Source organism: Accipiter gentilis, chromosome 7 (genome assembly GCF_929443795.1).
Source record: "Accipiter gentilis chromosome 7, bAccGen1.1, whole genome shotgun sequence".
NCBI classification, from domain to species: domain Eukaryota; kingdom Metazoa; phylum Chordata; class Aves; order Accipitriformes; family Accipitridae; genus Astur; species Astur gentilis.
Genome location: NC_064886.1, coordinates 32,258,521 through 32,276,404, shown reverse-complemented (window position 1 = coordinate 32,276,404; position 17,884 = coordinate 32,258,521). Strand labels below are relative to the sequence as shown.

Genomic DNA, 17,884 nt, shown 5'->3' with positions numbered 1-17,884 from the left:
GCATGTAAGTAAGAGTGAAGAGTTAAAATTTATAGCTGGCTTGAAATTAAAATATAGCCATTAATATAAATTACTAACTGAAAGAACCACCATTGGAACATGGGTATTCCATTTTTGTAACCTTAGGAGCTTTTTGGAAATTTGTGAGGTTTCCACTAACATAAAAATTTGCCTGCTTGTCCCCCACACCTGATTCAAATACAGTTGACATACAACTATGCTCTGCCAAATCTCAGTCTCAATTAACTTTTCCACTGTTTTGGCTGTTGTCCGAGATTGCTAAGAAGTTTTTTAATGATTTTTGGTAACTGCTTATGAAATATGCCACAATTCTAGACAGGTTTCCCCTTTAAAGGCAGAAGACACTGCTTCTTAAACACTTACCAGAAGTAAACAGAGTAGGGAAGTTCACGCTATTGATTTGCTCATTCTACTGATATTCTTCCCCATCTCACAAATGAGCATGTTGTTCCTGTTGTCTTAGGGAGAAAGACCAAAACTAAGAATTTTAACATACCTCCCATCTGGGAACACAGCTGTGAACTATCCCTGTGTCACTGGCAGGACCTTCTTGACTTTTTTTTTTTTTTTTTTAATAAAAAGAAGCTAAGAAAATGTGGTGGTGGGTAGGAAAAAGCAAGAGACTGGGATATGCAAGACCATTACGTAAAAAATTGCGCCCTGCAATAGATGCAGTCCAATACTATGCAGTAACTTTATTGTAGAGATATAAACCAGTATATCTTCCTGAAAACGCTATGGTAATTTTAGTAAGGGGAAGAGTAGAACATACATCTGCAGACACTTCACAGTGGACAGACTAATAGTTGGCTATTATTCAGATTGCATATTTGGACAAGTTAATATGCATTTAGATCTAAGCAGATTGAAGGGTTTTCTTGTTGTGGAGAGACTGCAAGACAGATGAGTTATTCCTAATTCACTGCTATACATGACAAATTAGAGCTTCTCATACTGAGTTTTAATAATGAATGATTAGTTCCTGACACCAACCTTGACAGATCATTAACTACAGCAGAACTATCAAGTGTTAGTATAGTAAAATGTTTTTCTTACACATCAAAACTTAACAAAATCTGTCCCACTTTGAGAAACTTACCATAAATTTTGTTGACTTGTATTTAAAGCATAGATAATTAACTCTTCTTTACAGGAATAATATTTCTAAACACAATAAATTTTAAGTAGAAAATCTCCCTCTGTAATTGTCAGTCATGACTTAAAATGCAAAGAGGACAAGCACCAGTTTAGCATTCTCAGCACTAAGAACATATGAAAAATTATTCTCATCAGATCCAGTCAAATCCAGTTCATGGTTGGGAGTAACTCCACATGCATATTTATGTATAAATCTATATATAACTCCATATATTGTACACAGGAGACCTGAACTATCAGACATTTACCATCTTTTAATAAAACAGTAGTGCTAAATGGAACTAGCTGGTGAACATTAGTCACAAAAATGTGTCAATATGGCTGCAAAGATTCTAAATGATGGAAAAAAACATGGCCTGCTTTCAAAATAAGTCACTGAAGGCTTGTAATATATCTTACTTATAAATTACTCCTTCTAGTTTATGGATTAAAGAAATACAACATTACGGAGTGTAAATATGTTGCTATGGGTAGAATAGGCTGGGTGACTGGTTTCACTGAAGTTCATTGCACATGAAAACACAATACAGCGCTCCAAGGAAATACTTCAAATAGTTCAATGTTAAATGTAGTAAATTCAGATTTACTTTCAGAATGTTTTCCTCCAGAGCATGAAACTGATTTAAAAAAACAAACAAAAACCCCACTTTGTCAGAGTTCCAAATAAATACAAGTCCCAGGAATATCTCTGTTCAGAACTTAACTGAAACTTTTTAGTGGTTACTGTATGTTAATAGAGAACATATCCCTTAAATTTACAGTCTTCCAGAGAACATCCTACCTGGCCCTTTCTCTCAGGATCTTCTACATGCAGTATTCCAAACTGTTTCCACCTAAAAAATACCTTCCTATGCTCTGTGAGAAAGCAGACGTGATGAGGTAGGGTTCAAATGATTAACTCATATTCCTGAAAGAAACTTTGCACCTGTGCTTAGCCATGGCAAGTTCAAGTTCAATTACAAATATTTTGTTTACAGTTTAGAACACATGTTGGGATTAATTCTAATAATAAGTATAAACAATTGAGATTATTTTAAAGTTCAAGAAACAGACTGTGGAGTACAGATTTTCCAGCCCTACAACTGTACATCCAAGCTTTTTAAAATTATAAAGTTGAAAAAAAGACACCAGGTTGGGGGGGGGTGCGGAAATAAGAATAAAATTATTTCGCTGCAGAGGTCTATTAATGTAAAGAAGTAGCTATAATATGGTGGAAGAAGCTTGGCACCTCCAAATTTACCTCTTTTGGCTGGAAAAAATATGCGTACTTATGAGAGCAAATGGAGTCAACTGGTTCCCTGATGCACAGGCAGTACAGCAGCATGATACTGAACCAGAGCAGAGCAGTCTGGGGGACTCTGCATATAGCTGTTCTCTACAGCCGTTAATATGCTAACCTCTTGATAGCCCATACATCCTTAACTATCTCCATGGGTCACCAGAGTTCGCTGATGAGCTGTGACAAATAAGGAGAACACTGTAACTAGGAACATTAGATCTACACAAATAGCATTTAACTTAAATAGAGAAAAAATCCTCTTACTTAATCCAGTTCATCAGCTCCACAGTGTCTGGGTCATAGAATTCTCTCAGCTCTGACAGTTCATCCGTTATTCCTGGCCAGAACTATAATGAAAACAAAATAAAACAAACTGAAGATAGAATGAACAAAAGAAGTCCTGGATGTTGAAACATATTATTTCCTCTTAGCTGGCAACTGGTCTTGTCCAGCTCATGGATAAGTTGCAAGACATAAGCATATCTACCCTTCTTATGAGGGATAGGTGGCTGTCATTGTAGTATGAATACACAGTTTCAGAGTTCAAGATTTGCAGCTCCTGCCAGATGACCAGAAGGAACAGAATTACCTGTTGTGGTGAGCCTGAGAAGAACAGCTTTTCTCAGATGCACTTTACAGAACTTTGTTAATTAAGATCAGTTTGTATCTTAAGATCAATGGGAAACTAAAAGTTGCCACCAAATATGACTGTTGTGCATTGTATCTACCTTACAAGTGAACCATTTCAGTTCCCTGAACCATAGGATGAATGTTAATGTTTTAAATTATTTCTTGAGAAACCAAACTTTAAGAAAAGGAACAAGATAAAGAAGCATCGTGTAACAGTTCAATATGTAACAGCCAAGCCATTAAATAATGCCTATGATTACAGGAGAAGGAAAGGCCCTGGGAATTTTAATTAAGTTTGGAAAGGCAACTTACAACTAAATAAAAAAAAGGGTAGGAAATCTGTATCAGAAATTAAAATCATTAGATGTGCTGTGGATTCCACTAATGGCATTTCAGAAGTTTGAATTAAAAGAGAACCACTGAAGGAAAAAGAAAAAGTGAATGTCAACATCCAACAGACTATGGGGGGGAAACATTTCAAACTTTACTGAAGACAAAGAATACATAAATCAAATCTGGATGAGAGAAATAAGGATTGAAATTGATTCTGAAAAGCTTAACAGTCCTCCCCCAAAACTAACAGAACAAAGATTTATTTAAGGGTTTCTTGTTGTTTAAGTCAGTGAATATTCAAGGGCAAAAGGGAACAGTTAAGAGAGATAACGACAATGCTAATGACTAACTGATTACTTTTCATCAGTATTTACTATGGAGGATGTTATGGTGAAACCTATTCCAAACTTGCTTTCTTTAGATAATAAGGATTGCTGGCTTGCAAAGTGAAATGTCACAGGAAGAAGACTAAGACGACCTGCCTGATAATCTAAAGAGCCATAAATCATCCAATTTATAAAATACTCATCCCAGAGTTCAGAAGGAATTTGAATGAGATGCTGCTTAGCTACTTTGCAAAAAATACGCATTCTTTCACTAAAACTGTAATTATGTAGGAGGACTGGGGAGCAGGAGGTGTAATTGTGCCAATTAAGACACTTATTAGTTCAACTGTTTACTTGATACATTTGTTAAAGTAATACTGGCTGGTAGATTGAGAAACATCTAAAAGATAGTTATGGCAGTATCACAACCTTACAGTTTTGGGAAGTACAGTAGTATTATAATAGACATATTTCTGCTCTTCAGAAGACCTCTTGAGAGATTAGTAAATAAATCAAGCAGTTGTGAAATGAGACTGTAGAGTCTCATAATGACTCAAAATTGCCTCTCTTCATTACTAAACTACCCTGGATATCTAAACATTTTGAGAGCTTGGAGTCCTTCAGGGTAGAGACAGAAGGAAATGGGCTCTGATTCGCTTCTAGATCATGCTGCAAACCTGCCCCGCAACCTACTGAGAATCTAATGACACTGTGCCATCTACTGAATGCTGGGACTATTATATGGCATTACCTGATCTACATAGGTTTTTCAAGTCACTATGTCATGCTACTGCAACTTTTGAGTGAGTACAAGCAGTTTTCACTGGAGGAAAATTTTGGTAGTGGGGCTTGCTATTACTGAATTTAAAAAGAGAATTCTGAGCAAAATTTTCAGGTAACACTACATTTAATTAGTCAAGCCAAGAGAAAACTGCGGAACTTCAGGAGTTCCAAGTACAACAGAATAGCAATGACAAAGTAAAGCAAAAAGTAAAGCATACAAAAATATGGACCAATAACACTGATATAACAACTTAGTCTTGTAAATCAAGTATTAGTCAGGTTGAGAAGTGTACTGTGACACAAGGAATGGATAAAAAGAATAGATGGAGTAAATCAGGGATGTAACAAACTGCTCAGAATAATGAGTTGTACGTAGAAGAGGTTTCCAACTTGTAACATGCTCGTCTGTGGGGTCAAAAGTCTTCAGGAAAAGAAGCCTGTTGTCAAGTGGCTTAAATTAGCAACATGGGGTTTTCAATCTTGACTTGAAAAATCTCAAGGACTTTTAATTTGCAAAAGGCTTAAAAAATACTTGCATAGGAAAAAGTAATATAACACGTTATTGCTGACTCGCATCAAAATCAAAAAGCAAGCCAAGAAAATAGAAAGGTGGCATACTCTAAACTGATAACAGGGAATATTTTTCCTAAGGTATGTAATTACTGATTGAAAAATATCACTAAGACCTATAATCTACAAAAATAAATGAAATATTAAACTCTGAACTTGATGACATGGCCACAGAAAAAAATTGAATTATTAGGAAATATAGGTACTAAAGTTGTTTGTTTCCTCACCATAGCTCCTTGGTGGATGTAAGACAATTTTTAACTTTCAGGAGTAAAATTAAATCTTTTGTAAGTGAAAACATTACCTCAACTCTCTGTATTGTAAAAGAAAGATTTCAGCTTTCTCCTTCACATTGGTTATCCCTCTGGCTCATGATCATGGATTTCATCGAGTATAACAATGCTTAAGTTTCTTATTGAATGTCTGGTGTGTTTTGGGTTTTCAGTGTACTTTGATTTATTAATAGTTACTATCCACAAATATATATATATTGAGGATAACACTTGACAATTTTTAACTCGATGGCTGTGATAAGAACCCAGAGATTTTTAAAAGCTTGCAGCTTTTCTCCCACAACCAACGCATCCTTTTCCTTCTAGCTAGAAAGTCCAGAGTTAGACAATTGTGCTAGCCACAAACTTGGCAGGTGCTGAACAGTCCACTGATGATTATGGGAGTTCAGTACTTCTCAGATACAAGGGACACTTATTTTGAATTAAAAAATTATAAGCATTAATTCTTTGGCCTCTGAGTATAAGTGAAAAGCAAGTACTACTACATTATTTATATTTACTGTTGGCCTAATAATGAAAGTTAAGAATCTTCTTAGAGAAACAGGATTAGAAATTACAAATAAAAATAAACAAGACATTTTCTTTTGTCATTTCTTCTACAGACTGTCAAGCTTACAAACTTTAGGTTTAAAGGATAAATGCATGCAGTACACACACGGAGCTCTTCAGTATAGCCGAAGACTGCTCAGATCATTGGTATACATTGTGCTATGTGCTGCAATAAATGTATATGTTTGGAGCAAAAGGACTCAGCCATGATGAAGATAAAAATGCAGTTTGAGAAATTACATGAATAGATGGTTTACTAGTAAAGAAAAATCAAGATTATTTGGCACAACCAGGAACTACAGATTTGCTGAAGCTCAGGAACTAATTTTAAGTACCAACAATTTATTTAGGAATGACTGACATACAAACACAAATCAATGGTTATTATTCTGTTGAGAATTATTCTGTTGAGAAGTAATGGACACGGATAGAGCTGAAATCTACCTATAAAGAGCATGAAGTGAAACTTAAATAATATTTAGTACTGTTACATACGTGTTGTGTTATCTGCAGCACAGCTAAAGTATGCACAGAAATACTTCAGCACTTTATCTAAAAGATGTTTGTGCTATACTGATGAAAAAACATTTAAATAGAAATACAGATGTCTTATAGGTCTTGAAACATACTGTACCTGAAATCTGAAAGATAGCTAGCATTTTAGCTGCATCTGTATCTCAATAAACTATTGTTCAAGTGATGTATTTGGGACTGTAGTAACCACATGCCTCAAAAGAGGCTTTCATTAGCTTATTGAGGATTAGGTTAATAATCCCATAAAACTCCTATTTTGAGGAACTGCAGTAAAGAATCGCACTTCTGACAAACATAACCGTAACAGATAATGAAGTACAAAATTGTCCTACTACTAGTTCAAGAAAACTAGCCATGATGACCAGTTAACTTTGTGGTGAAAATGCAAGCTGCTCATGCAATCTGAGCAGTCACAGTGCATGAACAGATAAATTCTTACCTGGAAAGGAGAAAGATAATTAAGTCTTTGTTATCATAATCTACTTGCACTGTCAGTTTGTTTCTAAAGGTTTTAGAGAGAGAATATATAAACACATTCTCACAGAAGCAATGGATGCTTTCTGATTCTCTCTCTGTAAGGATTTTTATTCTGACCAGCACCAAGGAATCTGGTGACTAGTTTTATCTGTCTGTCAGGCAGGCTTCTTTCCTGAATGCTCACTAACTCCTACAGCTTTGCAGAAAAGACACACACATAAAGATATCTACTCCTCTGGTAGGTGAAATGAAAGAACTGACTTAAGACCAAAAAATACTGAGAGGTGATGTATTTCTTTATTCCCACTGCGAACTCTGAAAAATTTTTCATGTCAATAAAAATTATTTTCTATATTTAGAAGAAACACAAAAATAATGCTTTTCAAGCGACTGAGCACAACTAATGACTGATCTAAAGCCTGTAAAAATCAGTAACTTCTGTTGACTTCAGAATTCAATCTGACAGGATTTAGGAACTTCACATCTGCTTATGAAGAATGGGAGGAAAATTATTCCTAGTTGATCTGTCACATTAGACTATCTATTAGAATGCCATGCTCTTGGCATCACCCAAGTCAGAAGAAATGGCATCATTTCTATCATTTTCAGAGATGACAAAAATGGTGAATGACTTGCCTAACCAGCATACCAATGGAAAAAAACCCAAACCTAAAAGTCCTCTAGCAGAATAACAGGAAAATTTAAGTGGAGTACATCAGTGTAACTTTACTAAACAAACTGTTATAGTCTTTTTTGACTTTTCATTTCACTGTTTTAAAGGGGGGAACAGACTTCCAGAGTGAACTCTATTAGCAGCTTTCTTAACTGTTATGCTTTACTACTGCCTCTTTAACTTTAGTAATGAAATTCACCTTGAGTTTCTCTGAAGTTAATTATTTAATGGAAATACTCTCATCTCATGCTAGGTATTGCACAAATAACTTCTTCATCAAAGTAGCATTTGAATTGTTTTGTCTTTGTAAATACAGATTAAAAGAACAGTATGCCCATTAAATTAATGTTGTAAATCTCACTACTATGACAAACTGACAGACTAATAATCTTGTACAAGTTATTATTTTAAACATGTTTTATGTTTTTACATTTAAACATTTGACCATAATAATAATAATAATAATAATAATAATTGTTTCTGGGACAGACTGACGTAATATAAGTACTTGAGTAGTTTAACAATTCTGTACTTTAAAACATGAGATGAGGCACAGCAGTACAGAACATCATGATTATTTCTGCTCCTACAATGAACCATTACATAATTTAACAATCTGCATCTTATCTGCAACTTAGTTAAAACCAAACCAGACAACTTGTATTGCCATAAAATTATGCATTTAAATAACACCTGGTAACTTACACATACAATCAGACAAACATTTTTATCTATGAACAACTACTTTGGATCAAATGAACCCTTCACATACAATTTCATATGCATAAAGGCACTTGCATTTCAGGTAGTCTATCCCCATTTTTAAAATTCAGCTACAAATCTTGTATGTAATTATTTATAAAACAACAACCCTTTAAGAGAAAAGGAAAATTTCATGCAACTAAAAAATGCCAAAACATTGAGAAAAAAAAATTCTTACCTTATATGAAATGTATAATAAAGTCATTACTGGTACAGAATACTTGATCACACGTGTCTAAGAGAAATCGCAAAAAAAAATAATTGGTTATTCTGATGATATATTTATTTGGATAGACTTAATTTTTAATGTATTGATATCTGACATATTTATCACATGGTGGAATTTACCAAGTTTGAATTAAGACCATATACTGATTTTGTTTTCAAGTAAAACCCTTACTTCAGACCCATCACAAATGATGGATTTATATCTATATACTAAAATCTATTTTCTACAAAGTGAAAACACTGTATCGTTCAGTATAACAGACTGTAAAGGCCTTCTCAGACCCCTGATGATTTCTCTAATATGGTGACTAAGACTTTTTTAGTAAAATTGTGGTTATTTTTCATAGCTGCATCTATATTGCCATCTAGTGTATCCAAATGGAATTGTTTAATACATAAACCACTAGAAAATTCATTTTACTTACTAAATTTATACGAATGTACTTCAGAGATATCCAGTTTAAGAGGGCTACAATCAATATTCATTTCAGATGTCTTATAATTCTGAGTCTTGATTTTGTTTAGATATGGAGCAAAACCAAATTTCATGAAATGCTGTTAAGTAAAGTGCTAACCCTCTGTGATGTGTAGAGATGAATACACTTCAGGGTAAGTTTCCATACTTCCGTACTGCACAGGCCAAAAGATGCAAATACACACATGTGGGATGTCCAGAGGTACTTCATTCTGGAAGAATACAGACAAGTTTTTGGTGATCATCTGGAGCTCTGCTAAGCCATGTTGATGAAACTGATTACGTTAAGAGAAATTCTGAACACAGCATTCTTGGACTTTCAGAACTCCGAAAGAACTGAGTAAAAGATTGACTTTGCAATTGTGTTAGGTGCCTTTGAGAACATCTCTGCTCCCAAACTTCCAAACATTATTTTTGGCAGGATCTTGGGAAATGCATCAGTATACAAGCAGAAACAAACCAGGGAGAGAAAGAAGGTTCATGATCCTATCAGTTTGTGGTCAGCATATTTTACACTCTTATCAAAATATACTCAATTGTCTAAAAAAGCCTTTAGTAAAATTAAAAAAAAAATACCTCATTGTGCTTAATGCCAGACATCCAAAAAGAATTGTGTGAATTAAGTTGTAAGCAGCATCAGGCTTCAGCGTTACTGTGCATTCTTCCATTTTTTCCATGAACTGGACTTGATTTGAACCACTAATTAAAACAGAAGAAATAAAACGTGTTACATTTAGTTCTGTAACACATTTCATACAGTTGTCTGTATTTTAAAAACCATTTAATCCTTCTGAAGCTAAAGAGCAGTACTACTGCTATCAGTAGACAATCTTCTATTATATTTATGATATAATTAAGACTGATAGTGTCAACTTGATGCAGCATCAGGTATTTATTTTCATGTCTGTTTTCTGGAAATGCAATGGGTTTAAATGAGCTGTTTTAGAATGAGATAAAATTGTTTATGGAAAGGTATGCCTGGTTCATTGCTTGAAGCAGCTACTCCCACAGGGTTCACAGGGCTTTTGATGAGAGTGAAGAACTTAACTGTGTTTTGTGAGGCTGTGCTGGTATATCTGGATGCTACTGAAGCTGTAGATTGGAAACAAGTTGACAGAAAAGAGGTGTTGAAAGGACTCGTTATTGCTTGATGTGGCTAGTCTTGTGAATGTATGTGGAGGGCTGATCAAAAAAACCAGAAGCTGCTTAAATGTGTGATTTTTTCCCGTTTTTCTGGGTGGGGGATAATTGAGATAACTGGACAGTGTTAAAAATTAGGGTAGTGTTTGGGATTACATTTAGGATTACAGAAAATAAGAGCTGCAGAGTCTTGTTTGTTTTTAAAATTGATCAATGCAGTAAGTTTTTTAAGAGGCTGGTTGAATAGTACCAAAATGCCTTACAGATGCCTATGACTTCACAATTATCATAAAAAGAGTTTCAGAATCAGAATGTCTTAGATCCTCTCCCTCTTCCTCCCTCTCTACCCCTTTTATCCTGTTTTCTGTAAAATCTACAGTGAATGGCATTAGTTACATGACACTCCTTGAATTTTTGCTTAATCAAGTTTGATATCATCCCTTCTAACTTTTGTCCAGGTTGTAAATGTAAAACTGAGAGGTCTATAATGAACCATTTACTTTTATTTCAAATAGCAGTTCAGTACTAATCTTCTAGTGTCCTGTAAATTCCTCCAAATCCTATAGATGAGCTATGGCAACTGGCAGCAGGGATGCACAGTTGCAGTCTACCACTCCTGCTTCTTCACACATATCACAGGAAGTTCAGTACAGACTATGCCATCTCATTTCTGGGCGGTTTGAGGATACCACCAGGGAAATCTTTGATTGGGAGTGCTTTGCACAGGGAAAACGTGATGAACTAAAGAACCTAACGTTTTTCTCTATAAAGACACCCTTTCCCTGTTTCCCCTCCCCCCGCATAAATGCAGCCAAACAACCCTACACATACTGCAAAACCTCAACAGCAAACAAAAATGCTTGAAGGAATCTAGGGAAGAATGTTTCTTTGTTTAGTCTCATTATATCCTTTACATTTTTAGCTTTAATAGGAAGTTACTTATTTTGCCTGATCTCTCTATTGTATGTCCTACTGTTTCCTTAGTACCTGTGGAAGATAATACTGGATGCTGCTGTATTAAACTGTCAGTTCCTTAGCCTGTTGAAGAAGAGAAAATTGATAGAAATGTGAATTATTTTTAAAACATATTTTACCTGAGGTTCCAAAAGGCGATGATTACAGCTGCTACTGTCATAAAGAAGAGAACAAATATGTAGACGTAAAAAAGCAATGTATCCGAGAGTCTTGAAAAAGTATTTAATGGTAGTAAACCAAAAGCTTCTTCGCAAAGATACAGGTTAGCATCAAAATCTCTAAAGAAAAAAGAATAATCCTTTTCATCATGTATTTCATAACTTGATGTCAAAAAGGACCAAAGTTTTGGGTTTTTTTCCAAGCAATTATAAAGCCACAGTTGTGCAGATTATCATGAAGGAAAATGTATGACATAAACACAAGGTAAAAATACATGATTTATCACCAAGATTTTAAATGAGAACAACCTGCAGGCTTCACTTAATGAAGTCATACAAAAAAGTAAAATTGCAGGTAAATCATACCTTGTTGCCCCAAATCCAAATTTTGCTTTCAGGAATTTGAATATATGTTCATCTGACTCAAGATTAAGAATTTTCTGTGAGGGGAGAAAAAGAAAGGGAATTATATTTTAAGTATCAAAACCCCAAGCTTTACACAGTGAACAGTTTTTTCATGATTTAAATGAAACTGTAAAGCAACACAGGCTTACTGAGATAGGGTGCTCTGCAATCAAATAAACATTTGGTTTGTAATTATGGTCCTGTGGTCCAAAGGGCAAGTTACTTAATTTTTAGAATATCTATTAGGGTTAGTTTCTTATTACAGATAAAGATTATCCAGGACAAGTTGGTTTTAACTGTATTTTTTATTTCAATGACTTATTGTATCTTACTGTGATACTTTTAATTTCCAAGTGTACTAAATTTTAATCTGTTGATAGAGATCTTTTGAAGAGACTAAAACTCAAAAGCAGAAAATGTGTTACTGTCACTAATGTCTGCAGATATCTCCATGCACAAGAAGCAACTAAAAGCATGGTATGGTGTACAACATTTTTACAATGAGTATTCATTTTTAACTGCATTTATTGAAAGGTAAATTCAATGAAAAACTTTGCAAATGCTTATCAATATCAGAATGCAGTATAAATCTACACTTGTTATAAAATTACAGGTGCACTTCAAGTTACAAATACATATTCGATTATTTGTGTTAATTTATGACGTTTTAAGAATATGTTTTAAAATCTATATACCAAGATTAGTAAAATGATCTTCCAGTTCTAAAATGCAGTCTCTGAAATGCAGTGAAGTCTCATTGCAATTTTTATTTAATGGTATTACTGTAGATGATTAACAAATACATAACACATTTGTAAGTTTCTATATTAAAAATTATTTGCTTACCTTGATCAATTTATTTATTAGAAGAGTCAAGCACAAGACTAATAGTACATGGAGGATAAGTTTCCCAAGCCTATTAAGCAAGCCGCCCTTTTTTAGGTTTTTCTAGAAAGAGGAAAGTATTAGTATTTCAGTACTTTTTTGTACGTATTTGGAACAAAAGCAACACAGACTATTTGAAATAGCTTATCTGCTAGGCCTGATCAGGATCACATTTGTATTAGGTTCATGAAAGCAAAAATGTATACAAAACCAAGTATCCAGAATGAAGATACATTTCTTCAACAAAACTGCAGGGACAATATCATGAAAACTCCCCAGCATATTGATCTGGCAGAGTTTTTTAACTAGCCAAACAGCCCTCCTTCAGAGGTGGCCTCATTATATTTATACAACTGCTGGCACGCAGTGCAACTGTGGTTATGTTCCAAGATTCCCCTAATTTCAGTAGTATTGTGTGCCTTTTGAAGTATCTATTCGTTAGACCTTCCACCTCAATGTAGCAAAGGTGTCTTCTGGTTCTAACTGTCAGTTGATAGGATTTTGAGCAATTTTCCAGTTCAAAGCTCCAGATCTGAGAATGGTTCTTTGGCTGCTCACAGGCAACTTGGAATAGGTGCAGACATTGTCTAACTATAAAAAACCACAGTCCTGATTTTAAAAGGTCATGAGTGAGAGACAGCAGAAATGGCCCTGTAAGTTCATATATGCTCATTAGAGGCTGTTGTCAATGCCAGTATCAGAAAAAGAGAGAACTGTAAATGCAGGAAAAAAATCCTAATCTTTGAAATAAACAATAGATTTCAGTAAATTGAATTTGACACGCCTAGTTCTCACAGAATGTTTTGTTGGAGACAGAACCATAAATCCAAGACAAGTTCTGCTGAAACAGGTGTAAAGGCCGTTTATGCAATTTCTTTTCAGGATCCAAACTGCAGCTTGCACAATCATAAATGTTAACAGCAATCACAGAATTATGGTGTCTGATGTGCTTGGTTATGCTGTAGTTAGTGTAATCGAAATCATTATTTGATCATGCAATGTTTTTGTTGCTTTACGGTATAGTAGTTCCTCTAATTAGTATTAGTAATTTCAGATTATAATGCATATAAATTACTCATCCATATATATATATCTCACTCTTTATTTTTTAGTACCAGAAAAATATTTTGGTACCTACCTGGATTGTTCTTGCTACCAAGACAGAAGCATTAAAACTTATAAGTAATGATCCAAGAATCATAGAATTAAAGAACTGTAGGACACAGACTAGCAGTAAGCCAGAAATCTGAATGATATAGAGCCACATAACCTGTAACAATAATGATATTTTTATGTCTAAAAAACTTTACAGTCATAGCTGCTTTTCTCTGAATACATTTTATCATTTATTTCAACATAATTTTTACAAAAAATGTATCATCTTGCACTAAATCATTACACTTGGAGCCATTACCGTATCCTTTCTGTATTTATGTCCTGAACGAGTTAGGTTAATATTTTATACCTATTTTATACCTAGGGAAGCCTGATGCTATCATAAAGCAGATGAGTTAACTGTAGAGTGAGGAAAATATTAATTACTTAATATTTGGAAGACGTTTTGTGTTTTCTTTAGTAAAAGAAGTGTTTCTGTAGGCTCTATTATGTCTTTACGACTGAAGACTTACAGTTCAGTGCCATTCAGCAATCAAACATTAGCTGATTTCTCTAACTTTTATAATAGTTTAGTAAAGTCCTTTTTGAGCTATGCTAAACTATTATAAAATGTTCAACAGAATGCAAACACTAAACACCAGCTGATTTTCTGATGCAGTGGTACCAAAACATAAATTTTACCTGACACACAGATCTTGAGTTTAGTCTTCTGTTACAGCAGTGATGTAAGTCAGTATCAAATGGCCCAACAAACTGCAACAGTTTTAAGTAGCACTTTTTGGAAAATTAATATGCTATAAGAGTGGTGCAGCAAGTCCATTTTAGTATAATTCAGGATGAAGCTGGTAATTTGCCAACTTTTGAAGGTAGCTGATTAGTCACATAAATGAAGAGTTTAGAAACTGTTAAATAAACCACATTTATTTTGATATGCAGCCACCATACTAATTTTCAGTTAAATTAATAGAATCACTAATATTCCAGTCTCCTTCAAAATTAAAATTAAATTAACATGAACTAATCTTCATCCTACTGTAAACTTCCTTAAAGGAAAGTTAGAACCTTTTTCAACTATTGTAAGCTTTTACAAGGCTAAAAACTATCTCCATAGAATTTCACACTGATGTTAAATTCAAAGACAATGTTACATCTTCTACAGTATATTTCTATTTCCTAAGATTGACTGTAAATGATCCCTTACCTTCTTAGTAACACTTGTTTTACTTTTTGGCTCATTCAGTTCAGCAACATAGCAGTGACAATGTTGTTATTTTGTGGTGAATTTCAATTTACAAAAGATAACTGCTTCTCATGAGGAATCTGGTCTATCTTCTTCCTTCTCTTTATGGTACAGTTCCTACATCTAACTTTCAAACAAGGATGCACAATACTTGAGGCAAAATTCATACATTGTTAGGACTTCAGCTTAGACAAGGATTTCTCGTGCTACATTGTTTTCTTTCTCTGGCCACTTCCAGAGGACATGCTTAAGCTGTAGTATTAGATCAACTGTTATGATGGTGTTTAAAAGCAATCCCTTAACAGTGTCAAAACATACCTGTGTCTAAACAAAACTAGACAAAAATTAAACAATCGAAGTGAATTTCGTAAAGTGAAATAAAATCAGCTGAAAAAAAATCAGAAATGGTGGTGTTTTGATTATTCATGTTACATCTGCAGTATATACACTGTGATTACTTAAAAGCACAAAGCAGCACAGTGTGTAATCTGTATTACTTTGGGCATCCAGGCCACTGGTTAGTAAAATACCTCCAAAATTGTTAGCTTTATGATAAAAAAGAAAAAAAGTTTGGTTATTTCCAAACATGATCTTACCTTTGCTGTGGGAAGCATGTCAAAACAGTCCAGTATGAATAATGCCAATGCTTGTATCAGCATCATAAACTGATTAAATTGCCAAGTCAGGCTAAAGAGAAACGTTGCTATGAATACAGCCATAAGTGTCAATCTCTGAAAGGAGTGAAAGAAGTCTTATTTAACTTTATAGTTTGCTTCATTAAAAAACAAACCCCCAAAAAAACAAACAAACAAACAAAACCCCAAAACCAAACAAAAAAAACCAAGCCAACAAAACCAACCAAAACTCACCTTAATTTCATTTTATTTTAAATCCATTTTTAAAAACATTAATATGAGTTTTCTAACTGCAAAAACTGCTTGGAGGATAATGAACTTTTTTTTTAGAATTACACATTCTTGTATTTATGCCTGTATTTTATCATTGTAATACCACTTGCAAGAAAATGGTGAGATCCCAAATAGTTTCAGCACATAGATTAACATGCAATATATGTTCTACTATGCTATACATAGCAGGTATTTGAACAAATTGAGAAGTAATGACTTAACAACTGTTTGTCAAAGAAACTGCATCACCAATTTGCTTTTATTCTTGCAGATCAAGACAACTTTCTATATTTGTAAAACAAATGAAATCAAGAGAAAATCTTTAATCCTTGTGCTTTACAAGCTTTTCTCCTGCCCACTTTGTGTTAGTCTCTTATGTTCTTAAATATGCAGTACTGTTGTCTTGTACTCTTTAGAACTTACCTTTTTATTTTTCCGTGCTGAGCATATGTATTCCTTTGTATTTCAATTACGTTTAAATTAACAGAGGCTTCATGTGATTAATGTTTTCAACATTGTAAGTGATTTGTGTGTATATATCCACTGCTATAAATGCTTATTAAGTATTTTGTCCTAAGTTTTATAGACAGTTTTCTGATACTAATTTTACTGTTTCATACTTATTAGAAATACTCACTTCTTGAACAGGCTGTAAATGAGTTCTGAGTAGGTATGTGATGGCTGCTATCTGAACAGCAAAGAATGGTAGTGCCCAGTTCTCTCTTAAAGGAATGGTGAATTCTACTCTTGTAGTATCTATTCTGTACAAAACAAACAGAGTTTCATAAAATTAAAACAAATAAAACACCAGCTTGGTGACAGAGAGGTTGCAATGACAGGCACCTTTGTGGTATCTTAACTACTTATTGATAAAAATGGAAGCTCCACACTCTAGTTCCTTCAACATGCAGGGCTCTGAAAAAACATCATTATGAAGGTTCTGCAAGTCATCCACTGTTTCTGTACCTCAAATGTTGTACTTTAGCTTCACATACTGTTAAAAAACTTATACTATGGATTAAATCTTACTTACGAAGCACAGCTTGGGTAATTTAAGAATGAACAAACCAACCCCAAAACAAAACCATTCCCAAAATCGAGCATGTGGAGTTTTCACACCACAGGTAATTCTACTTCATTTTTTGGTTTACAAAAAGCACGTGTAAGAATAAATAGGTATCACTTTATTCACTGTGATCCCAGTGCATTGGATTTGAATACCACTAAACTGGGTAGGAACTTCTGGTCATTTTTTGAATGTTCTAACATAAACACGTTACGGAAGTTAGTAAAAGTTCCTCAAAGTGCAGACATTTACAAAACCAGAATTGAAAGTCAAAACCAAAAAATACTGTCCTTTTTTATTGTGTAGAGAAAATGTTTGCTAAAAAGGAAAGTAAGCAACACATCTAAGACATGCTTAGCTGGATGAAGAAAACTTCTAAAATGGAGATACTCAGCAGCCTCAGATGTACTTCAGCTGGACAGAAAGTCATTATCCAAATCAATTCCATGTACTTAGTCTATTTGCATAAAGGATAACAAGCATCCATTGACCATGAATTATTAGAAAGATGGACAAAACAAATCTGCTCCAAATATTCTGTACATGGAAAAGATGACCTCATGAAATAAACATTAACTATTGCACATGGCATGTATTTTTTAATTCCTTTTATCTTAGGAGAAAGAAACATTTTACCACTATATACCTCTAATTATTCTGTAAGGGACACGCTTGCAGATCAAGTTCTTTACAGCTGCTGATTAACACATCAAACAGTTTTGATAGAACTGACACAGTATTTTTATTTTCTTAAGTTACAGATAACAGCCGATATCATGAGTCTTAGCTTCATGCCAGCAGCTTACTGCTGGCCTGAAGCCAGTTCTTCCAATTTTTCTCTCCAAATTGAGAATTCTTCAAGTGATAAAGCACCATAACAGCTCAATTACCATCTTTTTT

General features: G+C 34.1%; 1 protein-coding gene across 11 annotated transcripts in view; it reads right to left on the bottom strand.

Moving 5' to 3' along the window:
* The window catches only part of DPY19L3 (dpy-19 like C-mannosyltransferase 3), a 39,681-nt gene that overhangs the window by 8,882 nt on the left and 12,915 nt on the right, over positions 1 to 17,884 (bottom strand). For 7 of the 11 annotated variants that reach the window (XM_049804670.1, XM_049804673.1, XM_049804674.1 and 4 more), the window contains 10 exons: positions 16,556 to 16,679; positions 15,607 to 15,741; positions 13,793 to 13,924; positions 12,616 to 12,717; positions 11,731 to 11,804; positions 11,326 to 11,484; positions 9,668 to 9,790; positions 9,192 to 9,303; positions 8,567 to 8,623; positions 2,723 to 2,805 (listed from right to left, as the gene is read on the bottom strand). In XM_049804670.1, coding sequence (XP_049660627.1) covers positions 2,723 to 2,805; positions 8,567 to 8,623; positions 9,192 to 9,303; positions 9,668 to 9,790; positions 11,326 to 11,484; positions 11,731 to 11,804; positions 12,616 to 12,717; positions 13,793 to 13,924; positions 15,607 to 15,741; positions 16,556 to 16,679 — 1,101 coding nt within the window. Of the gene's footprint in view, positions 1 to 384; positions 480 to 2,419; positions 2,636 to 2,722; positions 2,806 to 8,566; positions 8,624 to 9,191; positions 9,304 to 9,667; positions 9,791 to 11,325; positions 11,485 to 11,730; positions 11,805 to 12,615; positions 12,718 to 13,792; positions 13,925 to 15,606; positions 15,742 to 16,555; positions 16,680 to 17,884 lie in introns of all 11 variants that reach the window. The other 4 variants (XR_007506629.1, XR_007506628.1, XR_007506627.1 and 1 more) reach the window with 3 other exon arrangements.